The 27,796-nt window shown below is 34.2% G+C and overlaps 1 protein-coding gene across 3 annotated transcripts in view; it reads left to right on the plus strand.

Moving 5' to 3' along the window:
- Positions 1-27,796, plus strand: part of CTDSPL2 (CTD small phosphatase like 2) — a 97,075-nt gene that overhangs the window by 45,262 nt on the left and 24,017 nt on the right. For all 3 annotated transcript variants that reach the window (XM_074235290.1, XM_074235288.1, XM_074235289.1), the window contains 4 exons: positions 2,525-2,734; positions 12,467-12,605; positions 14,756-14,905; positions 22,973-23,188. In XM_074235290.1, coding sequence (XP_074091391.1) covers positions 2,549-2,734; positions 12,467-12,605; positions 14,756-14,905; positions 22,973-23,188 — 691 coding nt within the window. In that variant the 5' untranslated portion in view covers positions 2,525-2,548. The remainder of the gene's footprint in view (positions 1-2,524; positions 2,735-12,466; positions 12,606-14,755; positions 14,906-22,972; positions 23,189-27,796) is intronic.

Raw genomic sequence — 27,796 nt, forward strand, 5'->3', positions numbered from 1 at the left:
ATGGAAGCCTCTAATTTTCTGCAATTGTTTTTTGAATAATTAACAGAACTATAGCTTTTCTGACTTCCTGGTTGATTTAATGAAATCCCAAGCCTTGTTAAGGTTTTTTGGCTCCAGGAGCTCAGATGTATTAAGAAGAGTTAGCATTGTATTTATGTGTATTCTTTTGGAACTTCCTTAATAATCTCCCATTTCTATGAAACCTTCCTGAATATAAAGTGCTGGTTATTTGCATAGGCTTTGCATTTTCAAAGCTTTTTTTTTTTTAGCATTAGTCCTTCCTCTCTTGTTTCTTGTTCCACTTACCTCAGAATTAGTAGTTTCACCATTTTATAGGTGAGGAAACTGAGGCAAGTGACTTAGAATACTAATAATTATTGAAAGAACTGGAATTTAAATAAACCAAGGGTTCTTGATTCTTAGTCCAATTGTTGCTTCTCCATTGTAGCAAAATCTGTAAATATATGTAACCCCATGTTAACTAAGATGGCCGCTGGCATTAAGGGCCTAAGTTACTTTTTTGGAGAAACAGAGGAGGTCATGCTTCTTTTTTGGCTCTAACACATCCACTCTTGAGACCTGTGGTGGAAACGCTTTAACACTGCAGAGCCTTGTGGGCTGGTAATTAATTCCTCACTTGTGTGAAGTCATTGGCCATAATGTATCAGATGAAAACTTTTTTGTTAAAGGAAAAGGTAACTATATATATATATATATTCTCTAGCAAGCAAATTTTAGTAACCCTGACAAGAGTTTTTCCCAGTGTAACAGTTCCAGCATGAAGAATTTTCTCGTGGGAGATTTGTATGAGCTGCTCTTAAAAGTAGCAGTCTACTGACCTTGCTTCCACTCAAGAGTTCTTAACAATTATGTGGTGGCTCCTGCTCTTGTGCTTGGATGTTCTTGCAGGGTTCTCAGAGCACCCTAAATATCTCAATATCCCTAAGGGTCTTTTTGGTCTGACTATAAGCTCTAGCAATGATGTGCCAGACCAGAGATTTCCCCTTTATTGATGATTATCCTCTCTTGCTCTCAATTCCACTACCTCTGAATACCTGAACAGAGACTTATTATGATCAGTGCCTTTGTTACCCTGATAGAGTGACACACATTTTAAGCCTCTTTGAAGATAAAATAACTGAAGGTAACTAATATCCCACCTTAATCTGTTTTGATACTTGGGTTCCAATACTTTTTTATTTTCTTCTAATTTTGAGGTCAGTAGCACCTTATTTCTTGCCAATTTATTCTCCTTTGGTACTTGGTTAAGATTAGTCAAATTTCCCATCCTCTAGTTCTTTGTAGTCCTAAAGACCTGTATGTGAGTCTCTGAAGTCAGGCTGGGGAAGTGGAGATCAGAGCTTTAAATTTTATGTTTTATCTTTTTTAAAAAAGAAAGCAACCTCTATAGTTTAGGACTACAAGCCAGGGAGTTGAAGACCAGGCATACACCTAACATGGAATAGTGGAATGAGCATTGATTCTGGAGTCCTGTAGTCAGAGAACCTAAATTCATATCCTACCTTTTAATATTTACTGCCTATGTGACCTTGGGCAAGGCACTAAACCTTCACGAGGGTCAGTTTCCTTATCTGTGAAATTAGGACAAATTAGTCTAGAAAATTTCTGAAATGTTCTAGAGCTCTGGTCCTTTGATTACATAGCTAATTGGCTTTTAATATACAATGAGGTGGTCTTAGCTGGTCTGCCTAATTACTATATGCTTTCTCCCTTCTAAAAACTATTCTTATAAATATTTGCAAGACTTTAGCTTATTTTTTCCAGCGGTCTCTAGGACAGAGGTTCTTAACCTAGGATCTTTGAACTTTTAGTATAACTGATTAGCTTTGTAAATCCTATGCATTTTAAAGCATTCTTCTGAGGAGTCCATAGTTTTCACCAGGTTGTCAAAGGGGTCCTTGACAAAAAGAAGGTTAACAATCTCTGTTCTAGAAATTATTTTTAGTGCTTAAGGCATAGTAAATTTGGCTCTAGAATAATAACCAGAAAAGCACATTTGTGGTTCTTTGGAAAGCTGGTTGGTATCCTACTTATCTATATCCCATCTTTTTTTTTCAATATAAATGAATTACATTTATTCTCAGACTAACACCTTAAATAAATTTTGAGATTATAAACACTAAGCATAGCAAAAGTAGATGAAAAATCATTCTATGAAAAAATATCATTTTAAGTTGGTATTTTTAAAAATATTTAAATTGCAGAAAACCAAAAGCCAAAAGGCCTTTGCACTGAACCACAAGGAGTGTTATAAAATTTTTTGCTTTGCTACATAATATTATATATATAACATATATATTATATATTAGCTTTGCAACTTAATATTGCTTGGAATAAGTGATAGAAAGTTGGGATTTTATCTGCTATCCAGAGCTGTTCATTGCAGAGATATTCTTTGGCATGAAAATTTGACCTAAATCAGACTTGATGCTGTTTAACTACTGTGAATTTCAAGTAAATTGTTCTTAATTTTAATAACTTGTACTTTTTCCCCCCTTTATAGTTTTACATGTGGCACCTATAAAAGATGAGGCTGAGAACTCGGAAAGCTTCTCAGCAGTCAAATCAAATTCATACACAACGTGCAGTCAAGGCAAAGAGGAAACATTCAGAGATTGAAGATAGTTTACCTGCTGGAGTAGAAAAAACACAGAAGAATGAAACTGGCTTGTTATCATCAATTAAAAAATTCATTAAGGGAAGCACACCCAAGGTATGGTTTCAAATCTTATTTTAAAATGCAGAAAACATGAGCAGGGTAATACTTTATACAGCTTCAGAGAAAAATATTGAATACATACAAGCATACGTGTCTCTGTGTATGTATATCTCCTTAAAGCACAGGTTGAAGAATTAATTATTTTTTCTTCACAGTCATGGAATTTTAATGACTATCAAGATTAAAATAATACAATTCAAGTGAAATAATCTTTTAAATATCTCAGGTTTATTGCATTTTTCTATTATATTGAGAAGCTATTTTACAAGACATGGAGAAAAGAATATACTGAATTACTTGTAGAAATAGATTTTCTTGTAACAAGATCATACATATATGTCTTGTGTGGTTTTATACACACACACACACACACACACACACAAACTAAAGAGCCTGAAGAAACCATAGAGAGGATGAAACTCAGGAAATTTAGACCTTGTTCAGGGTTGCTCAGTTATTTTTTGATAGAATTGAAACTAAGGGGAAAGTAAGTAATTATTACTTTTTAAGCAGCCTTTCTCTGTTGAATAGCTCTAATTTTTAGGAAATTATTCTTTATCTGGATCCAAAACCTGCCTTCTTAAAACTGTCATTGAATGTTTTTGCCTTCCAGATTTAGAGAAATAAAGATTTAAGATTTAACATGACAGCAGTTTATATATTTAAGGGCAGTTCTTATACCACTCCTTCATTTTCTCTTTTCCAAGTTAAGCTTTCTGAAGTCTTTCAAATGTTTGTTATATAAAAAGATGATGGGGAAAATGGACAATTCTGAATACAATTATTATATATTTATTAAATTTGTTATATGGGTTTTCTTGAAATGGAAATTTATTACTCTATTTTGAATCCTCTCATGTTCTTGTACATATGGCAGTGTGTACACTATGTTGGATATAACCTGACTAATAAGCACAAAAATCATGTTAGCTTTTAAATTTCTGTCATACTCTTGATGGGGATGGCATTTTCCAACACAAATCTTTTAGAATCATCTATGATCACTGTATTGTTGAAACGAACTAAGTCTATCATGATGTTGCAGATAAGGTATATACAATATTCTGGTTCTATTCAACATCAGTTCTGTAAGGCTTTCCAGGCTTTTCTGAAATCTGCTTGCTCATCATTTCTTATGAGTAATATACATATATACACACACACACACACACACACACACACACACACATAAAATTACATTACATTCATACCACAACTTGTTTGGACATCCCCTCAATTTCCAATTCTTTGCCATCACAGTAAGTGCTGCTGTAAGTATTTTTGTACATGCCTGGCACTATTCTTAAAGGACTCTATACTTTTATTTTTATATTGTTGTCTAGACTTGCCTCCAATGTCTACTTCATAGAGGGTGGGTTTTTTTTAGGGTTTTGCAAGGTAATGGGGTTAAGTGACTTGCCCAAGGCCACACAGCTAGGTAATTATTAAGTGTCTGAGGCCAGATTTGAACTCAGGTACTTTAAAAAAAATTTTTTTTAAAGATATTATTAATTCCCCCCACCCAATCTTACTTCCCTCCCCCCACCCCGCCAGGGAAACAATCTGTCAGTCTTTACTTTGTTTCCATGTTGCATATTGATACAAATTGAGTGTGATAAGAGAGAAATCATATCCTTAAAGAAGAGACAAGAAGTCTAAACGGTAACAAGATCAGACAATAAGATATCTCCTTGAACTTTGTTCAAACTCCACAGCTCCTTATCTGGATACAGCTGGCACTCTCCTTTGCAGACAGCCCAAAATTGTTCCCAATTGTTGCACTGATGGAATGAGCGAGACCTTCAAAGTTGAACATCACCCCCACGTTGCTGTTAGGGTATACAGTGTTTTTCTGGTTCTGCTCATCTCACTCAGCATCAGTTCATGCAAATCCCTCCAGGCTTCCCTGAAATCCCGTCCCTCCTGTGAACTCAGGTACTCTTGACTCCAGGGCCAGTGCTCTATCCACTGTGCCACCTAGCTGCCCCTATTTCATAGAGTTTTAAAATCTAGGTTGGTTAGTGAGTTCCTTTTGCTTTCCCCTCCCTCCAGCACACAAACACATACCCTCATGTTTGCACATGGCTAGATATACTATGAATATTTTTAGCCTGTTTCTTCTTCATTGAAACTGCTTATCTTTTTGGTCTCGCAGTTTTATTCTTGAGCTTGCCATCATTTCTGAATTTCTCTGGAGACTTTTAGTACACCAAGCTCATATCTATGCCTCCTAATCTCAGGTCATGTCAGTTTATGTCTGGCCTTTCCTCTATCACAAAGTGGTCACTTTCTCCAAAGCTTCCCATTAGTTCCATCCCAGCAACCAATTCTTATCTTCATCAGTTTTATAGTAGAGAAAGTATATCTTCCATTTTTTGAAGGGGGAAAATTATCATTTTGGTGAGGCAAGAAATTTCAGAAAGAGAGAGAGAGAGAGAGCATTATTATTTCTGTTTCTACCTTCTTTGAGAATATCCTTTGTGTTTCTCTATCTTGTAAGTTCCTTGAGAGCAAGAACTATCTTTTTTCTTTCTCTGTAACCCCATTGCTTAGCACTGTGCCTGGCAGATAGTAAGTACTTTATAAATGTGTATACCAAGAATTTCCCTCACTTTAATTTATCTCCTTAATATACAGTGCTGTTCAATTCTTTTTTAGTAGATTAACCTTTCCATTCCATATGAGCCTCGCCACACCAAGTCCATGTTGTACTAATAAAGTCAAACCTCCTTTTTCAGTGTAGGCTCTCTAGTTCATTTTGATTGTTAGTCATGCTTTGTGTATTTGTGTATGGCTTTATGAGGCAATGAATTTTATTGCTGATTCCTTTCTTAGATTTTGATTCCTGTGAACTTCTAGGCATATGAACTATTACTACATCTATTAGGTTATATAAGAAATACTTAGAAACTCAGTTAAAAACTACAAAGTAGGTCGGCTAGGTGGTGAGAGCACTGGCCCTGTAGTTCAGGAGGACCTGAGTTCAAATCCAGCCTCAGACACTTAATAATAGCTGTGTGGCCTTGGGCAAGCCACTTGACCCCATTTCCCTTGCAAAAACCTTAAAAAAAAACGCAAAGTACCTATATCTCCATATATGATCAATTCTTGTAAAAATATGTTGCATTAGTTTTTTTCTTAGCAGTCAGTTTATGTTTTGAAAGCTTGATAATCTATCTTTGAAAATATTCTTGAGTCAGTAGGAGAATTAGTGTTTATGTTCTAATTTTCAATAAAAAGAAACAGATCTATTTTTATCATCTAATTCCATGGATATTTCCATTACAAAAAATGTTTTGAACTTTCAGTCTTTTAGCTTTAATTAGTGTTTTTGTTAGTCACTGAGATATTGGGTAAATACTAAATTTAATGTTATTTGGGTATTTTGCACATTGAGGTACTCTTGTCAGGCAAACTATCAATAGGACACATTTTGTGGGATTCATTTTCATGCAACTGCATCCTATCTGATTAAATCTTCTTAATAGAGTTGTTAAATGTCTTTCTGTTAATATTACAGGAGCTGCTTTTTTTATGAGAGGAATAAAAGACAGCAGCCATTTGTTAGGAAGAGTCATGGTCTGTCAAAACTAAAGGGTTATGTAAAGAATATCTATTCTTTATTTTCTTTGGAGATGCAGAAAATAAACTCAACCAAGGTTAAGTAATTTATCCAAGGAAACACAGGAAAGTAAGGGAAAAAAGGATTGTTTTGATTTGATTTCTGCTACAGTACTTTGATATGAAAAAAATACTTTCATCCCAACAGTCCTGAAAAGTAGATAGTTCAAGTATTATTATCCCAACTTGACAAATATGAATATTGAATTATAGAGAGGGATTGAAGAACTTAAATATAGTAATACTGTTAATTAGAACTGGGTCAACTGAGTGACTCAATGGATAAGTGCTGACCCTGGAGTCAGGAAGATGAGTCTTCCTGAGTTCAGAGCTAGCCTCAGACATTTAGCCAGGTGACCCTGGGCACTTTGATTTAACTCTTTTTGTCTCAGTTTCTTCATATGTAAAAGGAACTGGTGAAGAAGGGGCCAATCATATCTTTGCCAAGAAAACCCCAAATAGGATCACAAAAGAGTTAGACATTACTGGAAAAAAATATTAAGTGAATAACAACAAAGTTGGAGTTAGAATAAGTAGTTTGGAAATGGGGTTTGAATCTGATTCTGCTGTTTTTTGCTTAAGTGATTGTGGGCAATTCATTTCTCCCATCTACTTCTTTCATACTTCCCTCCCCTCCCCTCCCCTCTCCTCTCCAGATCTATTCTTTGGATGAGATTTCAAACTTGCTAAATCTGTATGGTTGAATCTTCATCTGTAAAAGCAAAACTTTTTCTTTGCTATTTCTCCTGGGCTGTCATGCCTGTAACCCTTCTCCTTTATAAGCCTTGTTTTTATATACTTTTAACATTCTGCTGTATCCTCTGGAACTTCATTCAATACTATTAATAACAAACTCACTTTCATTCTGCATCTTTTCATCTTTTGTTCTAACTTGTACATGAAGCCCTTCCTGATTTCCCCAACTACTAGTAGATAATTCTGTCCCAAACTACCTTGGATTTAAGTGTTTTGTACATGTTTGAATTAATTCTCTTCATAGTTATTGTGTTTGTTTGCTATCTACCTGATTTAAAAAGCAAAATTATTGCTAGTAGACTGTTTCATTCCTGCTGCCACATTCAAATGTTTGAATTTAATTGAAAATATGTATGTATATATGTATAAAATACATATACCTCTGTGTATATGTGTGCATTTGTCATTGTATCCTAAATTGCAGGTACAATCTCATCTACATTTTCTCAGTGCAATTCCTTTCTATGTCTTCCCAAAAATCTTTAATAGGGTATTCACCTCAGTATTATAAAAGAATTTCCCCTAGGAAGCCTGGAGGGATTTGCATGAACTGATGCTGAGTGAGATGAGCAGAACCAGAAAAATACTGTATACCCTAACAGCAACATGGGAGTGATGTTCAATCTTGAAGTATTTGCTCATTCCATCAGTGCAACAACCGGGAACAATTTTGGGCTGTCTGCAAAGGAGAGTGCCATCTGTATCCAGATAAGGAGCTGTGGAGTTTGAACAAAGTTCAAGGACTATTCCCTTTAATTTATAAAAAAACATATATCTTATTGTCTGATCTTGTTACCTCTTAGAATTCTTGTCTCTTCTCTAAGGATATGATTTCTCTCTCATCACACCCAATTTGGATCACGGTACAACATGGAAACAAAGTAAAGACTGACAGATTGCTTTCTGTGGGGGGGTGGGAAGTAAGATTGGGGAGAAAATTGTAAAACTCAAATAATATCTTTAATAAAAATTAATTTAAAAAAAAGAATTTCCCCTAGGTCTTTTAACATTATGTGGATATTGGTGCTATGCTCAGTTGTCACCCCTTGGTCTCAAAAACTATTTGATCCAAGCATACATATCCAACCATTCATTTCTGGATATCTTTAATGTTACCTCTTATATATAAGACATAATTGGTAGTTTGTTGATCTTATTTCTACCTACCATAAGACTTTCCATTGCCACATGGATTATTTGAATTTTTGTTCTGTAGAGTTTGTGGTATTCTATGATTCAGAACCATTTATGGTGCTGTGCAAATTAATTTGAACAAAGTAAAATAGTTAAACTATTCTTTTATTAAGAGTAAACTTAAATTTATTGTTTAAAAAAATTTAATTATGCAATTATTTGTTTTCCATGATTTTATTGACCTCGATTCTTCACCATGGAATTACATGACATCATAGCACCAGTGAAAGGATACTGATCTGAAAAAGATGGTCTTTGGTTGAAGCAGTTTAGGGTTATTGAAAATAATGCTCCATTTCCTAGTTGCCATCTGACTCAGACTAGGTTCACTATGCATATGCATTATCTCTCTAGTACATATTTACTGACAGATTTATAGGCAGTTCTTTCACCTTTTTTTCATCACTTCTTTCACCAAATTTTGTTTTTGTTTTTTGCAAGGTAAATGAGGTTAAGTGATTTGCCAAAAGTCACAAAACTAGGTAATTATTAAGTGTCTGGGACTGGATTTAAACTCAGATCCTACTGACTCCAGGATTGATGCCCTATCCACTGCACCCTGTATCTGCCCTCATCAAGTCTTTAAAAAAGGAATTATCAGTTTGTTTTCTTCATGTAGATTGTTAGAACAAACTTTTGAATGGTTGTGGACCTTCTTTTGGAGACTTTCTACTGTTCCTGGCTTTGATAAAGTAATCACACTGTCAATTGATAAGCAAGTATTTGCATGAACATACTACATATGAAGGATCACATCATTTGTACATTATTCTTTCTGATTTAATGATTATTGAGATAATCAAAAAGTTTCATCTATTATTGCAGCTTTGAATGGATCTCAAGTTCAATGTTACATATGTGTATTGTTCTTAATTGCCTTATCCTATAGCTTGACAAGAAGATATCAAGTGTTTGATATACTGGCTAAGCTTCAGTAAGAAATGGTGGTAGCCCTTGTTGTTTTCAGTATCCTTGTAACATTTTTGTGGTTTCCCCTTTTTTGAATAAGTAATTTTGAGTAGTTTTCATAGCATGTTGGACATAATCCCCAAGGATATAAAAAACAGAAAGAAACCAATCTACCAAGAAGTATTTAAGTGCCCTTTATGCACTATTTTAGGTACTGGGATTCAAGTAAAAAGAATTAATCAATCCCTACTGGAAAAGACTTTGTATTTTAATGAAATAGACAACAAATACATACATGAACACATACAATTTAAATATTAAGTGTATAAATCTATACCAAGTACTTAAATACAAGGTAATTTCAGAAGCAGGGCACTAATAGCTGGGAAGATCACAAAAATAATTCCTGATGATGATTCTTGTTCTACCTCTTAAAGGAAAAAATGGCTTTATGAAGCACATGTAAAGAGAAAAATGTGTACTAGTTAAGCAGGATAACTAGTGCAAATACATGAAGATGGGAGATGGGGTGGTCATGTGAAGAAACAGAGGGAGCCAATTTGTCTAGATTGCAGAATCATAGAGTAATGTTCAATGAGACTGGAGAGATAGGTTGAGGCTAAATGTGAAGTCTCTTAATATGCCAAAATGTTCATAGCAATGCTTTTTTGTGGTATCAAAAACATTGGAAACAACGTATGTGCCCAGTGATTAAGGAATGATTAAAAAAAAGTCATGGTATATTAATATAAAAGAAAAGTATTGTAAGAAAACACTGAAAGACTTTTGTATAAACAGAATTATGGGGGCAACTAGGTGGCTCTGTGGATAGAGCACCAACCCTGGAGTCAGGAGTTGAAATCTGGTCTCAGACACTTAGTAATTACTTACTGTGTGATTTGGGGCAAGTTATTTAACCCTATTGCCTTACCAAAAAAAAAAAGAGAAAGAGAAAGAAAACAGAACTATGAAGAAAATACGTATTTTAATTTCAGTAAGTAAAACTCCAATTTATTATAATGACCAATATTTGGGGAACAGATAATCCTCCTCTTAGTAGGAAGAAGACTATATAAGTATAGAATGTTGTTTCTAACATTTAATCTTGGAATTTATCATGAAGTGAATAATATATATATATATAATCTATTAATAATAAATTCATTTTGTATTTTCTCCCATAATTTGTTGACTTTGATCTTTGTTCTAAATGATCCATCTCTACATAAACTTTGCAAAATCTTTTGAAATCCTACTTTTTAGTCTGAGAAATTGAACCTATCTCTGCCTCAGTTTTCCCATTTTAAAAATTGGAATAATGATCTCATAGGATTTTTGTGAGGATCAAATGAGATGACAAACCTTAGGGCACTATATAAATGCTAGCTATTATTTTTAGACTGTTCATTTTAAAATTTCTTTTATATTAGTAGCCAGTCTATTTCATGTCCATTAAAAGAAAATAGCTTTATCTTGATATTTTTTGGACTTCATCCTATCTAAAACTGCACAACTCTCTTTAAGATATTATTTTAAATGTATAGGTATGAGGTGACTGTTAGTGTAAAACCTCTGTCATCTTTTTTTTTTGACCCTGAGCTGTATTTTTAGCAATTTTTACTTTTACATTAAAATCAGTGAGTATTAAGGTATATATATTGATTTAATTTCTACAATCATAATTGGTTTTTTTATAGATTTCTCTCCTTTCTTCTTTGCAAAATATGTTGACACATAAAGCAAAGTTACCTTTTTATGGTGGTTTTTAATTTTTATTAGGACAGCCAAATGTTTGTGATATATTTGTTGTTGCTTTTGAGCCATCCTAACTTCTTTATGTAGCTTTGGTTTATTCATAGTTAAAATGTCAATATTAGCATATTCTAAGTCCTTTGGTAATATGTTGATTTATTAGTCTCTTTTTTTTTTTAGTTTTTTTGCAAGGCAAATGGAATTAAGTGGTTTGCCCAAGGCCACACGGCTAGGTAATTATTAAGTGTCTGAGACTGGATTTGAACCCAGGTACTCCTGACTCCAGGGCCGGTGCTTTATCCACTACGCCACCTAGCTGCCCCGATTTATTAGTCTTGGATGAACAGAGAAAACACCAACAGTTTGTTTAATAAGTTAAAAGAAAATTTATAACTGTTGATCCTTAAGGCACTCTTTTCCATTTTGTGCTACCCTTTCATTGTCACTCCAAAGCAAAAGGTAGCCATACAGATAGCCACTTTTTTTAATCTGTTTCATAGATTGCCAGGAGCAAAATCTCATCTCTAGGCACCAGTTAATGACATGCATCTTTATGCTTAACTGGTCTAACATCAGACAGTCTTTTGCAGAGAGCATTCTTTTGGGGGGGGGGGGGGGGGGAGTGTAGGCATTGCCTCTAGTGGTATAGATCTTTACCCATCCACACTTTTCTCTTTCATTATATTCTCCAATATTGTCTATATTCTTTATTCTCCAATAAATTCTCCATAGGGGTTCCACACAACATAATGGAAGCTTTCAACTAGATTTCATGGTACTACATGGATACCCAGAATGCAATGTGCAGAGTATCCAATCTACCTTCTTTCCTAGATGTAGACTATGCAGTCTACCTTCTTTCCTGAGGATTTCCTTTTTTTTTTAAACAGTCCATCTTATCTTTCTGATGTCATCCTTTTCACTTAGCTCTGCTGCTCACTTCTTCAGTAGTACTATAAATGTTGCAACTCCCTCAGGATCATCAGGTACCTTTCCCCTAGTCCTTTATGTAAACCCTCCAGTTTAGTTCTTTTGGAGTGATAGAGAATCAATGGAAATATATTGATAAAAAGATCAGAGATTATATTTTAAACCTTTCTGGCATGGTGAAACCTGTCAGATATGGTCTCAGCCATTGTCCTGGAAAACCTGGAAGTAGAACCCTTCCAGAATGAAATGTTAGACTGATTGTTATCAAAGGAATTTATAAATGTTATTGAATAAGAGGTGGTAGTAGAATGAACACTAATAATAATTATAACTGACATTTAGTAATTTTAAATAAGCCTCACCAGATCACACTCCTTTTTGTTTATCATATATGTAATTAAGAAAATTCTACTTTTGCCTGACTTTTTTTATTCTTTAAAAATTCCATTTTTTGATTTTCATTTGAATAATCTTATCTATACTTTAATTTAGCATTTTAATTAATGTAAATTGTGAGAAGTAATGCATCATTCACTTCTGTGTTTTTTTCTTTTACCTTTTAAGGAAGAGAGAGAAAATCCTTCCAAGAGGAGTAGAATAGAACGAGATATAGATAACAATTTGATCACATCAACACCTCGGACAGGAGAAAAGCCCAATAAACAGATATCTCGAGTCAGAAGGAAAAGTCAAGTAAATGGAGGTTTGTTTGTTTATTTAATTTATGGGTGGGAAAAGATATCAATTAAAGGGATTCTGTTCCTTTATCTAAAACATTTGATCTTTCTGGGTTATAATCATGAATAACTTTCTTGCTGTAAAGATGGGATTAATGCCTCTTTGATATTTATACCAAAAAAAGGAACATGATTGATTTTTCTAATTTGAGACTGGGATCTTAGAGTGAACCATGCAATGTTTTCCATCTGCTTTTTGAATATTTTTTTGAGAGACTAAAATATTCAGATATTCTATTTATTTATATACTTCTATATTGTAGGCCAGTTTTCAGTTCATTGAGTACAGACACTAAATTATTCCTTTTAAAAGTCTTGCATTGCTTCAATATGTCAATGTGTACATCCTAAGATGTAAGCGTGAAAGAGTGCAGTGCCATTCTTAAAAGAATTCTCTTTTTAAAAAAAATCTTTACTACATTGGACTTGGAGCTTTGGAAGTTGATTAATCTCTAAATTGAGAAATAAACATTAGCTGATCTCAGATCTAATTGTTTTATACAATCTCTATTTCTAATAATGCCCACATTCTTAGAATCCCTTCATTTTCCCCAATGCAAAATTATTCTTTGAGGGTTAAAGACTTATCATTTTTTTAGTTTTGCCTTTACTTTTGTCCTTAATGCCTGACTCAGTAGGAATTACTTAATTAAGTGCTTGTTGAAATTAATTAAATAGTGTTAGAAAAACTTAATTGTGAGCTTTTATTGGCATGAAAATACATCCAAGCCAGCATTTTTAACTGATTTCCAAAGTTTTAATTTTCTGAAATAATTAGAGTGCTGTTTGAATCAAAGATAAAGCTTGTTTTAAATTTGTTGCCAAAATCACAAATCCTTTAGTATTTTTTTGAATTTTATTTATTTAAGGCATTGTGGGTTCAAGTGACTGGCCCAAGGTCACAAAACTAGGGAATCGCTGTGTCTGCAGTCGAATTTGAACTCAGGTCCTCCAGACTCCAGGGCCTTTAGTATTGATAGAAATGTAAGTAAACTTTTAGCCTAGCTACCCTTCCCCCTTCTGTTTTACAATTGAAAAGATTCCCCATAGGTCTTTTTAAATACATACTTTAAGGCTCCTCATTCAATATAAAATCAGTAAAAATACTAGAAAAGAAAGGTTAGTGAGCACTAATCATGATCACTTGAAAAATTTTCCCATAATTTGATTTGATTTTATTCTTAAGTTTTCCAGTCCAAATATGTGTATTTGTGTTAATAATTTATGTGATTGGTTTAAACATGATTTGGGGTTTGAATCAAACATTTTATTCATAAGGAACTTCATAACTTTTTACCTTAGATTTACTTGTTTCCTAAGTAAGCCTCTTGCCAACTTAACCTCATTTTCAACTTACTGATCCAATCCATTTTGCCCCATAAGTCATGCTGATTATTTATTTGTTCTTTAGAGTAGCAATTTCAGAAAATGTTTAGAAAATAGAATCCTCAAATGTGCATGAATAACTTAATTGTCAAACTGAGATTTGGGTCATATATAGCAGATTTATTCTTTATATGTGATGGAAGAATTTGTCTCATCACTTGGTTTGGTTTGGTTTGCTTGCTAAAATTATTAATAGTCAACAAGCATATTGCAGTTATTATGAGCATCAACTTTGGAATCAGGAGGACAGGAGTGATATTGAGACATTGGACAAGTCACTTAACACTGATTGCCTCACAGCTAGGGCCATCTCCAGTTGTCCTAATTCATATCTAGCCACTGAATCCAGATGACTCTGGAAGAGGAAGATGAAACTGGTGACTTAGTCCAGCAATTTCCCTCACTAAAATCTAATTCATGTGCTTGTTATGACATTATCTCCCTTATGTCGTGTTCTTCAAGAATGAAGGACAAACGGCGGCTAGGTGATGCAGATAGAGCACTGACCCTGGAGTCAGGAGGGCCTGAGTTCAAATTGGGCCTTAGACATTTATTAATTGCTTAGCTGTGTTACCTTGGGCAAGTTACTTAATCCCCATTGTCTTGCAAAATAAAACAGAAATAAAAGTTTACTCACATTATTTCAGAGAAGAGTAATTTGGGATGTATTTGTGAAAGACAGTGTTTTATTTTCAGCATAGTTTATGTGGCTTTGTTTTTCTTTTTTCAGAAGCTGCTAGTTATGAAATGACAAATCAACATGTAAAACAAAATGGAAAACTAGAAGATAATCCTGCCACTGGGAGTCCTCCAAGGACTACATTATTGGGGACCATTTTTTCTCCTGTCTTCAACTTTTTCTCACCAGCAAATAAAAATGGTAAGTATCATCTATTAGAGATAATATGGTTTAAGGAAGTATATATTTTCAGGTTTTTTTCCTAGTTAATACTTTTTAAGATGTGTTTGGGTTTTTTTTTAATTGTCTTGTTATGTGACTTATATCACACAGGAACAGCAATATAAAAGATGTTATCAATATATATTATGATAGAAAAGGTGAACTGATCTTATGTTGAGGGGAACACATTGACCTGGTTACTTCACAAAATCAGGAAGAATCAAGGAAGTCTTTTTTAGCATATTAACTTGAGTCCTTGAAGTAAATTTATTATAGGATATGAGTAAAAGTTGAATAGGATAAGTAATCATGTATAGTTTATAATCTGTGTTGTTGGTGGCAGCTTCCAAATTGATAACAGATCTATTGGAGTACATTAGTTTCTTTGACTTTGTGTTTGTTATCTATAGAAATACTATTTTTTTAATCCCAGTGCGTTCATTGGATAGATTCAATAGGATAAATGCCTGTGATGTCTAAGGCATTGTATTGGGCATTGTGAAGGATAAAAAGAATGACATGTTATCCCTCCCTTTGATGACATGGTCTAGAACGGAGAATTATAAGATATCTATGAAGTAGAACATGATAGTAAAAAAGTGCCATAAATATTCAAAGGGATATTAGGAGGGCATAATTCATATCCTAAAGAGAATAGTTATAAAAGGGTAGACACCTTATTTTCTATACAAGCAACATTTCTAATTAGCATTTTGCTGCATTGTCATTGACTACACAAGTGGAAAGTCAGTGGATTCTCTGTTGTGAAAATAATTCAATCCTTTGTGTCCAGCAAAATATAGGAACACATAGAAGAGGGGCAAGGACAAGGGTGGGTTTTGTGGGCAGTCAAAATTAAGTGAATTGCACAGATCACACAGTTGTTAGTAAATGTCTAAGGCCAGATTTGAACTGAGGAACTCCTGACTCCAGGGCCCAGGCTCTTTCCATTGCACTTCCAACTACCCCACCATACAGTTCTTGGGTTTTATTAAGACATATAGTTATATGAAATTTTACAAGATAATAACAAAATTGATCTATTTCCATATCCTTCTACATTTTTTATTCTATTTGTTTTTAAATGATTTTTTTTGCTTTATTTTAAAATAATTTTCATTCCATTAGACTAATTGAAAAATAGAATTACATTTGACAGTTTTAAAGGACTTAAAAGTTCATGGGGCCTAACCATCATCAGCCTTAGTCATGTTTGCATCCCCTGCTCTAGGACCTTCTTGAAAACAGCTTATTTCTTAGAGCATAAAATTCACACTGTTACACCTAGCTTTCAAGATTAGTTCTCAAATCTTTGCTTCTGACAGTGATAATCTGACTGCCTATTTATCTAAACAGTATCCATCCCTGATTCAGTAAGTCATATCTCTTTACCCTACCCAGCATTGTTTTCCTTTCCTTTATCCCAAGATATGTACTTTGTTCTTCCTTCTCATCTGACTTGAGGTGCCTTTCTCTACTTTACCATATCATAATTATTATTTTTAAACCTGTACAAGCTGTTAAGAGATAGTATTGCATACTGGACAGGCAGTGAATTTTGGAGCCAGGAAACCTGAGTTTAAGACCCACCTCTGGGTCACTTAATTTCTCAGTGTTGTGAGTTTCTTCTTACAAGAAACATGTCACCCTGATTTGGTAGAGTTAATTTGCTTGTCCATCAGTTTCCTATACCATTGCTATCAGAAGTTCAGCCTCCTTCTTTAAAACAATTAGATTTGTTTTGAACTATTTACATTGAAAAAATTAATTTCCAGGGCAGCTAGGTGGCATAGTGGATAAAGCACCGGCCTTGGAGTCAGGAGTACCTGGGTTCAAATCCAGTCTCAGACACTTAATAATTACCTAGCTGTGTGGCCTTGGGCAAGCCACTTAATCCTGTTTGCCTTGCAAAAATCTAAAACAAGAAAAAAGAAAATTAATTTCCTTTTTTCTTGTACATTTTTGTTTGCATGTTGTTTCAGCCATTTAAGCTTGTGAACTTTTTAAAGAGCCTTCTTCCCTTCCTTTTTATTCCCAGTGCTTAGCAAAATCCCTGAACTTTTAATAAATGCTTGTTAACCAATGCTGTCTTCAAACAGATCTTTTGTGCCTTTCATTTTGAAGGATTTTTAAAAATATACCTGATTCCCTAAAATTTGTTTCTTTAGATTCCATAATCTTTATTAATATAAGTTTTGTGAGTCAGCAAGTATTTATTACTTATTTACTATGTGTTAGAAACTGGTAAGCTCTAGGGAAATGAAAATACAACCAAAACATTATTGTTCTTTGAGGAATTCAAATGTAGCTTATAAATAGCATAATGTATATACAAAAAATATATATGCACCAACCGTGCATATATGAGTTCAAATTTGACTTTAGACACTTAATTACCTAGCTATGTGACCTTGGGCAGGTCACTTAACCCCATTGCCTTGCAAAAACATTTATAAACATAAAATAAACATTTATAAAATTTTTGGTAGGTAATCTGGCTGGGGATTGCCTCAAGGAATACTGGGGGGAACAAGCCAATGTGAAAGAATAGAATATAAATGAGAAAGGATTTTCTATTTGATACTGAAAATAATAGGAAACTTATTTGATCCTGGAATTTATTGAATAGTTGGTGATATGATCAAATCCATTCTTTTTAAGAAAATTACTTTAGGAGCTGACTGGAGTCGAAAGACTTAAAGTGGGGACACCAATTAGCCTGTTGCAGTAGTTTTAGCAAGAGATAATGGAAGATCTGAACTGTGGTGGTGGTTTTATGAGTAGAGAGAAGGGGGAAAATTCAGGAATTATTGTGAAAGTAGAAACAAAAAGGGCATAGAATACTACCCTGTGGTCAGAAGAACCTGAGTCCAAATTTGTTCTCAAACACTTAACTCTCACTAGCTGTGTGACCTGGCAAAACACTTTAACCCTGATTGTCTTGAATTGAGGGCCATCTTGAGTCATCGGATTTATATCTCTGTACACGAACCCAGAAGACTCTGGAGGAATCCAGATCCAATTTCCTTGCTTTGTCATGACATCACCTCCCTGATACCATGGTCTTCTTCGAGAACAAAGGACAAATATCATCAGTGTAGAAATATATTTAACGTGTTGTGCATTAGATTTTTTGCTATCCAAAAGAGGAGATGGGGTAAAATTTTATGAAAATGAATGTTAAAATCTAGATAATTGGAAAAATAAATAAAAAAAATAAATTTTTGCTGGTTGATTTTTAAAGGCACATCTTTAGTACAATTTCTGAATGATAGCATTGGGCTTTGCATTTATTTATTTATTTATTTCTTGGTTGGTTGGTTTTTTCCAGGCTTTGGAAAGATAGTTTTTTGTAATTTTTTCGTAATGTTTTCTCCTCCCCCATCCCTCCATACCAGCATAGCAAGTAATCTTATATAGATCATACATGCACAATTATATTACATATATTTTCATATTAGTAATGCTGTGGAAGAAGAATTAGAACAAAAAGGGAAACCACGAAAAAAACAAGTTTTTTTTGTGTGAATATAGCATAGGTTTACCTCCCCTTTTGTTGTTGTTAAGCAACATTCCAAATTACTTTTTTCTTTCCTTCCTCACTTCACATTAGAGAAGGCTACATTTGACACAGGAGTGTGTGTGTGTGTGTGTGTGTGTGTGTGTGTGTGTGTGTGTAACTAAAGTATACCACTAGGTACTGAAAATATAAAGCAGTTTTCTTCATAGGTCCTATAGTTGATTTGAATATTTACAGAACTCAGAATAACTTGATTGTTTACAATTATTCTTCAAACCAGTATTGTCATTAACTATATACAACCTTCTCTTGGTTCTGCCCACTTCATTTTTCATTATTTCATGTATTTAAAATGTTTTTCTAAAATCAACCAGTCATCCTTTCTTATTAGTAGAATAGTATTTTATCTCAATCATATACCACAACTTATTTTGCCTTTTCTCCAGTTGTGATGGGCATTCCCACAGTGTCCAGTTCTTTCTTTTAATATTTTCGAAACATATAGATTCTTTTCCTTTTTCCAGGATCACTTTAAAAACAGAACTAATTTGTAGTATTGCTGGGTTACAAAAAGTACAGTTTTATAACTCTTTGGATATCATTCCATCTCCAGAATAATTGGATCAGTTCACAGTTCCAACAGTGCATTACTGTCCTAGCTTTTCCCCTCTAATATTTGTGCACTAACTCTTCAGTCCTTTTTTTAGCCAATCTGATATGTGTGTGAGATATCTCAAAGCTGTTTTGATTTGCTTTTCTCTCATCAATAATGATTTAGAGCAGGTTTTTCAAATGACTTTTTAATACTTTTTATTTGTCATTTGACCATTTATCATTTAGTGAATGACTTATAATTTTGACAGAGTTCTCTATATTTAAGATAATCTTTTTATGAGGAAAAATGTAAATTTTTTTCACTGTTTTCTTCTGTCCTTCTAATCTTGGCTAAAAAGGTACAAAAACTTTTTTTAATTTAATATATAATCAAAATTATCCACTTAACATCTCACAATGCTTTGTATCTTCAGTTATTCACAAATTTTTCCCTATATAAATCTGATGGGGTAGTTTCATGGGGTTTTTTGTTGTTTATTTGTTTTTTAGGTTTTTGCAAGGCAAATGGGTTTAAGTGGCTTGCACAAGGCCACACAGCTAGGTAATTATTAAATTTCTGAGACCGGATTTGAACTGAGGTACTCCTGACTCTAGGGCCAGTGCTTGCCCCATGTTTTTCTTATTTTCTTACAATATCTCCTTTTATGTCATGTTTCTGTTTTTTGGTAAATAGTGTGAAATACTGTTCTACACTCAATTTCTGTCATTCACTTTTCCAGTTTTCCCAACAATTTTTACCATACAGTGAATTTTTATCCCCAAATCTTAAGTCTTTATATTTATCAAACTAAAAGTTAGTGTAATTATTTACTGCTTTGTATTCCCTTCCACTTAGCCACCTTTTATTTCTCAGCCAGTACCAGATAGTTTTAAAATGATCATTTGTATTATAATTTGATATTATATCTGATGCTACTCAATTTCCTTCTTTCTGTTTTTTTCATTAATTTCTTTGATATTCCTGTTTGATATTCCTGAATGTTGTCATTTTTCTAGCTGACTAAAATTTTTTCCAGTGATTTAATTAGGATGACATTGAATAAATATTTTAGGTAGAATTGTTATTTTTTTGTCATTTTGGCTCTGCCCATCTCTAAACAATTAATACTTATTTCTCCGATTTTTGGAGACTGACTTCATTTGTATGAAAAATGTTTCCTAATTATGTTCCTGGGGTTTCTGTGTTTATTTTGGCAGATATACTCCCAGGTATTTTGTATAGTCTGCAGTTGAGGTACTGTTGTTGACATACAGAAGTGAATTTTTTTTTATATCCTGCTACTTTGCTAAAATTAATGTTTCAACTAATTTTTTAGTTGAATTTCTAGGATTTTTCCAGCATATCATGTTGTATGGAAAAAGAAATAGTTTTATTACCTTGTGTCCATTCTGATTCTTTCAATTCCATTCTGATTCGTTTTTCTTACTATTACGATATCAAATAATATTATTGATAATGGACATCCTTGTACTAATTATTTTAATGGAAGACTTCTAGTAGGTCCCCTATATAAATTTTTTTACAGATAGTCTTATTAAAAATAAATGAAAGTCCTGATTTTAAAACATTATGGTGATTATCATCAAAATTATCTAATTTTGAATAAATAAAAAGAATAGCTTTGTGAAATAGAGATATCAGGCAATCTTAGGGTTTTTTTTTTTAAGCCTTGAAAGGATTCTTTACTTAGCAAATATACCTGCGAATATGGTTTGCAATTGTGTTGGAAATGAATTTACACACACACACAGCTCAAAAAAAGGAAATTCCTGTCAAATGACACAAGAAACCATTCTGCAAAACAGTTTGGAATTATGCAAAGTAAGTGACTAATTTGTGCATTCCTTTGACCCAGAGATTGTGTTACTGGGTATATACTTCAAGGAAATCATTGACCAAAAAAATAATTTTAAAATTAACTAAAATAATTATTATTTATTATTTATCACACTTATTACAAGCAATTTTTGAATGTTTGAGGCAGGATTTGAACTCAGGTGCTCCTGACTCTTAGGCTGGTGCTCTATCCACTGTGCTACCTTAGCTGCCCCTATATTATTGTTGTAATGATAGCAAATTGTTTTATCAAACAAGTCTTAATTAATTGCCTGCTATGTTTGGGCATTCTGTTTAATGCTAGATTTCATGTATAAAGTACAAAAATTGAGACATTCTTCAGTGGTAATGAACTTTAGATTCTAAAAGGAGAAACATGTATCTATAAAATTATGTACAAAATGAATATGAAATGAATAAATCCATAGATATAGACCAAGTTGTTGCTACAAATACAAGGTAGTTTGAGAGGGAGAGGGCACTAATAGAGGGATCAGAGTAGACTACTCAGAGGATGGATGGTGCTCTAGCTGCACCATAGTAAAAGAAAGAAATTCAGTGCGGCATGGATAAGAAGGTAGTGAATTCAGGAATGATAAGACTAGCCAGTATAAAAGGCACAGCGATGGGAGGATGGACTGTGTGTTGTGAGGAATAGAAAGCCAGTTTGACTGTATTTGGAAACAGTATGGCTGCTCATCAACTGAGGAATGGATAAAGGAAATTGTGGTGCTTTAATGTAATGGATTATTACTATAAGATATGAATATGATACAAAGGCATGGAATAACTTTATGAACTGATGCAAAGTGATATAAGAAGAACCAGAAAAACAGCGCGTACATATTATAACAATGTAGGTGGGAAGAATAGCAAAATAATTGAATGCCATGATCAAAGAAGATATATGAGATCATACTTAGGCCCTACCCCCCCTCCACTTCTTTGCAGGCATAGAATCTGATCATGAATATAGAACACTGCATAGCACCAGATTTAAAAACTGGTTTAGCTGAATTTTTCTTCCTTTTTATACAATCTTTATTATAAGGAATGGCTTCCTGTGAAGTGACTGAGAAGAACACAGTGGGTAATGTAGGTGATATAAACAAAAGATATCCATGAAATTTTACTTTTAAAATGATAGAAGAAAACAGAAACTTCTATCTCCATTATATAGAAGGGACAAGTAAAAGTATTTTTTATTATTTTTATTTTCTGTATAATACATTAAAAGAAAAAATCATGATAAAATAAATTTAACATTTTAGATTTAAAAAATCTAAAATATCTGAGGAGCCATTAATTATTCACAAATATAAACCCCATTTCACAGTAGAAGAATGCTTAAAAAATATGGACATCCCTCAAAAGAGATCATTTTGCCAACCTAATTGACTTACTGAGTTACTTAAAATGTTTATTTGCTTTTATTATTTATTTATTTTTTAGGTTTTTGCAAGGCAAATGGGGTTAAGTGGCTTGCCCAAGGCCACACAGCTAGGTAATCATTAAGTGTTTGAGATTGGATTTGAACCCCAGGTACTCCTGACTCCAGGGCCGGTGCTTTATCCACTGCGCCACCTAGCTGCCCTATTTTTTTCTATTTTATTTTATTTCTTTCATGTAGCTGGGTATCTCTAAAATATTTAAAATCTATACAAGGATTACTCTAATGTATATGAAAATAATATTAAAATGTAGGTAGGTGCAGATTAATTAATTACAATGACCAATATTGGTCCCAGAAAATGAGTTGGTCAGTTTTGTTTAATGTTTTCTTTGTTACAAGAGTTTTTATATTCATAGCAGGAACAGTATTGATTAGAAAATGACAATAGCTTTTAAAAAAAAGAAGCCAATAAAACATTTTTTAAGGTCTTGAAGATTTCTTTGTTGACATATTTTAAAATTGTTCAGTCATTGAACTTTATCAAACCTATAATGAGAAACAATGAAATTTTTTAGTTGAAATTGAAATATGCCTCCCTCCTTTTTTCCCAGGAAATAAATTATAATCTTTTAAGATAATTTTAAGAATAATGATTTTTAGTTTATTGAATCATTATTTCAGGAACATCAGGATCAGATTCCCCCGGACAAGCTGTGGAAGCTGAAGAAATAGTGAAACAGCTTGATATGGAACAGGTAGATGAAATCACTACCAGTACAACCACATCAACAAATGGAACAGCTTATTCAAATCAAGCAGTGCAAATCAGATCTACGATAAATAATGGTTTGGAAGAAGTGGAAGAAGCAACTAATCGTGATATACCACCTCTTACAGGTAAATACACCCCTTGAATTACTCTACAAATTACAAGGGAATAAATTTTTTATATAAGAAATAAATGTACTTTTTCTCCCAAGAAATTTATTGAATAAGATTTTAGTTTTTTACTTTCAAAATCATGTTTAACTATTCTAGAAAACTTCATTTTATCAGCTGAAAATTTATGCTTGATTGAAAATTGGTGATAAAAATCAACTCTGCTAAAAATATTTTCACATGTACTCTTCTTTTTTGAGGATTATTTGATACCTCTGAGCTTTTGGATATATTTTGTAGATGTAATTTCTTTAAATTACTAAGGGTTTATGAATTTTTAACACCTGAGCCTGTTGGAGTACACACATTTTCAAATGTAATTTAGATTCCTGAATAAAGTTTTCCTAAAAGACTCTGAGAGTAAGGGGAAGATTTTTCCCTAGAAAAATCTTCCCAGGGACTTGACCATTCTAGGACCCTGCAGCTTTAGGAGTATGGAGACTTGAGATTGTATGGCTACAAGAATTGTAATTCAAGAGTGGCATAACTAGTACATACCCAGCCCTTTGTCTGGTCTAACCTAGGATCACTGTGAATTAACTATAAACTATTTGTTGTTAGTATAGACCTTTAATTATTTGTCCTTTCCTAATCTAATTTTCTTGACTAGTACTTCTTTGGATAAAGTCATTGGGACAACAAATGAAAAGCAACAGTCCTTTGAGGACCTTTAGTAGGGAAATGAGACCTATATACAAATCTTTTTTAAAAAATATTTAGGGGTGGCTAGGTGGCACAGTGGATGCGAGCATCAGCCCTGGAGTCAGGAGTACCTGAGTTCAAATCCCTCCTCAGACACTTAATAATTACCTAGATGTGTGGCCTTGGGCAAGTCACTTAACCCCATTTGCCTTGCAAAAAAACCCAACACACACACACACACACACACACACACACACATTTAAAAGTAGACAAGTGAGATAAAGTAGAAAAGGCACTGAACTTGGAAGCCAAGAAACCTGAGTGCTCAAATCTTCACTGTGAGTCATATTAGCTGTGTAATTGTAGTCAAGTCATTTAAGCTCTCTGATTCTGGTCCTCAGCTTCCAAATGAAGAGACTGAACTAAATTTTCTCTAAAGGTCTTTCTAACTTTAAATTTTATAAAACTCTTGGGGGACAAGGAAAATGCAGAGTGTATAAGAAAGTCAAAAGTAGTGTAAGTAGGTGTAGAATCACCTATTATTGTGGAATTAGGAAAGATTTTAAAAGGAAATTTTAAGTCACCAGGTAGAGAAGGAAGAATCCATTTCAATCTTGAAGGAAAGAGATAACAAAGACCAAAAAAAGATTGGAATAAATTGGGGAACATGGGAGAACCTAGTTTGGTTAGAGCTTACAATTCACAAAGGGGGAGTAAGGCTGGAGAATTTTCTTCCCTCCCCCCCAACCCCCACAGAAGGCAATTTGCCAGTCTTTGCATTGTTTCCATGGTACATATTGATCCAAATTGAATGTGATGAGAGAGAAATCATATCCTTAAGGAAGAAACATAAAGTAAAAGAGATAGCAAGATCAGACAATAAGATATCAGTCCCACCCCCCACCCCCCAAATTACAGGTAATAGTTCTTGGTCTTTGTTCAAACTCCACAGTTCTTTCTCTGGATACAGATGGTATTCTCTATTGCAGACAGCCCCAAATTGTCCTTAATTGTTGCACTGGTGGAATGAGCAAGCCCGTCAAGGTTGCTCATCACCCGCATGTTGCTGCTGTTAGGGTGTAAAATGTTTTTCTGGTTCTGCTCAGCTCATTCAGCATTAGTTCATGCAAATCCCTCCAGGCTTCTCTGAATTCCCAACCCTCCTGGTTTCTAATAGTGTTCCATGACATACATATACCACAGTTTGCTAAGCCATTCCCCAATTAAAGGACATTTATTTGATTGCCACCACAAACAGGGTGGCTATGAATATTTTTGTACAAGGAAGCTTAATGAAGAAAATCAGTGATGGAAATTTTTGTATAAGTGATGTTTTTACCCTTTTTCATCATCTCTTCAGGTTGTAGGCCCAGTAGTGATAATTGCTGGATCAAAGGGTATGCACATTTTTGTTTCCCTTTGGGCATAGTTTCAGACTGCTCTCCAGAAAGGTTGGTTGAGTTTACAGCTCCACCAACAATGTATTAGTGTCCCAGATTTCCCACAACCCTTCCAACAATGATCATTGTCCTTTCTGGTCATACTGGCCAGTCTGAGAGGTGTGAGGTGGTACTTTAGAGATGTTTTAATTTGCATTTCTCTAATAAGTAATGATTTAGAGCAATTTTTCATATGTCTATGGATAGCTTTGATCTCATCTGTCAATTGCCTTTCCATATCATTTGTCAATTGAGGAATGCCTTTTTTTTAAAAATTTGATTCAGTTGTCTTTATATTTTAGAAATAATAGTTGTAAAGATTTTTTCCCAGTTTACTACATTTTTTTTATCTTGTTACAGTGGTTTTGTCTGTGCAAAAGCTTTTTAATTTAATCATAATCATCTAGTTTGTTTTTAGTGATGTTCTCCATCTCTTCTTTAGTCATAAACTACTTTCCATAGATCTGACAGGTAAACTACTCCTTGATCTTCTAGTTTGCTTATAATATTGCTTTTTATGTCTAAATCCTGTATCCATTTTGATCTTATCTTGGTATAGGGTGTGATGTGTTGGTCTAATCCAAATTTCTTCATACTAACTTCCAGTTTTCCTAAGGGCTAGAGAATTTTTAACCTCATATAAATGAGTTTGTTTTATTTCTAGACTGGAGAACAACTGAAGGTTTGGATATGATCAAATTTATGCTTTAGAGGAAATTAATTTGATGCTAGTGTGAAAGATGATTCTGGGAAAAGTTTGACTAAGACAAGACAGACACCCAGTAGAAATCTCTTGCATTAATATAAACAGAAGTATGAGGCAGCTAGGTGGCACAATGGATAGAGCACTGGTCCTGGAGTCAGGAGGACCTGAGTTCAGTCCTGGACTCAGACACTTAATAATTACCTAGCTGTGTAACCTTGGGCAAGTTACTTAACCCCATTACCTTGCAGCGAAAAAGAAAGAAAAAGAAAAAGAAAAAAAAGAGTGGCAGTAGCAGAAGTAGTGGGGGCGGGGGGCTATACAAAAGATATTTAAAGAAGATAACACAGGATCCTAGCTCTAGAGGTGGAAGAGAACTCTTGTAGTCCTACATTAGAAATGAAATTTAAACCTTTCTTTTTTTTTCTTTTTTTCTTCTCATTTTGTACAAGTGGTTTTTTTTACATTAATAAAATATTCTTGTTTAAGAGTAAACAAAATACCCCCTCCAAATATAGACTTGCTTGAGTGATAAAGTAAAGGAGAGAGAAAAATAATAGTAATAATTGTAGGTATGGCCAGGTGGCACAATGGACGAAGCACCAGCCCTGGAGCCACGAGCACCCGAGCCCACATCCAGCCCCTTAGACCCAACAATCACCCAGCCATGTGACGTGCAAGCCACCCGATCCCCACTGCTCTGCAAAAACCAAAAAGAAGTGGGGGGGGAAGACCCAAAATAAAATAAAATAGTAATAATAGCAGGGGTGGCTGGGTGGCGGACAGAGCATTGGCCCTTGAGCCAGGAGCACCCGGGTCTAAATCTGGCCTCAGACAACCAACGATCACTCTGCCATGCGTCCCCAGGCAGGCCACCCAGCCCCATTTGCCCTGCACCCTCTCCCAAATAATAATAATAATAATAATGTGCTTGAGTCTTTGTTTCAACACCAACAACTCTGTCATGCATGGATCACATTACTTATGGTAAGTCAATCGTAAAAGTTACTTCCATGTTTTTCCACCATTGCCATTGCTGATCACAACTCCCTCCTTTCTTATTTCTTCACTACCATGTACTTTATTTTCTCTCTCCTTTCACTCTGACTCTGCTGTAGGGTAGCTGAGTGGCGCAATCCACCTGGCCCTATCCACCTGGCCCTATGGTCCTGGACAGGTCTTCCAATCCCATCCCCCTTGCAAGAAGTAAAAAAGAAAATGTGCTATATCTGACCACTCTCCCCCATGGTCCATCCTTTCCTCCATCACTCACATCGCCCCCCCCGTCCCCCCCCCCTTCTTACTCCAGATGTCTATACCCCATTGAGTATATATGCTGTCTCCTCTCCTAGCCACCTCTGATGAGAGCAAAGATTCCCTCATTCCCCGTTCCCTCTCCCCCTTCCATATCATTGCAATAGCTCATTGTAATAAAGAAAAATCTTATTATATGAAATATCTTGGCCTATTCCCCCTTTCCTTTTTCTTTCTCCCATCACATTTCCCTTTTTTTCTATTGACTCCATTTTTACACCATATTTTATCTTCGAATTCAGCTTTCTCCTGTGCTTCAACTACAAAAGCTCCCTCTACCTGCTCTATTAACTGAGAAGGTTCATATGAGTATTATCAGTATCATTTTTCTATGCAGGAATACGTGCAGTTCATCATCATTAAGTCCCTCATATTTGCCCCTTCTGTTCAGCTCTGGCCATTCCAACAGGAACATTTGAAATTCCCCCGGTTCATTGAAAGTCCATCTTTGTCCCTGGAAGAGGACAT

Source organism: Macrotis lagotis, chromosome 4 (assembly GCF_037893015.1).
Source record: "Macrotis lagotis isolate mMagLag1 chromosome 4, bilby.v1.9.chrom.fasta, whole genome shotgun sequence".
Taxonomy (NCBI): Eukaryota; Metazoa; Chordata; class Mammalia; order Peramelemorphia; family Peramelidae; genus Macrotis; species Macrotis lagotis.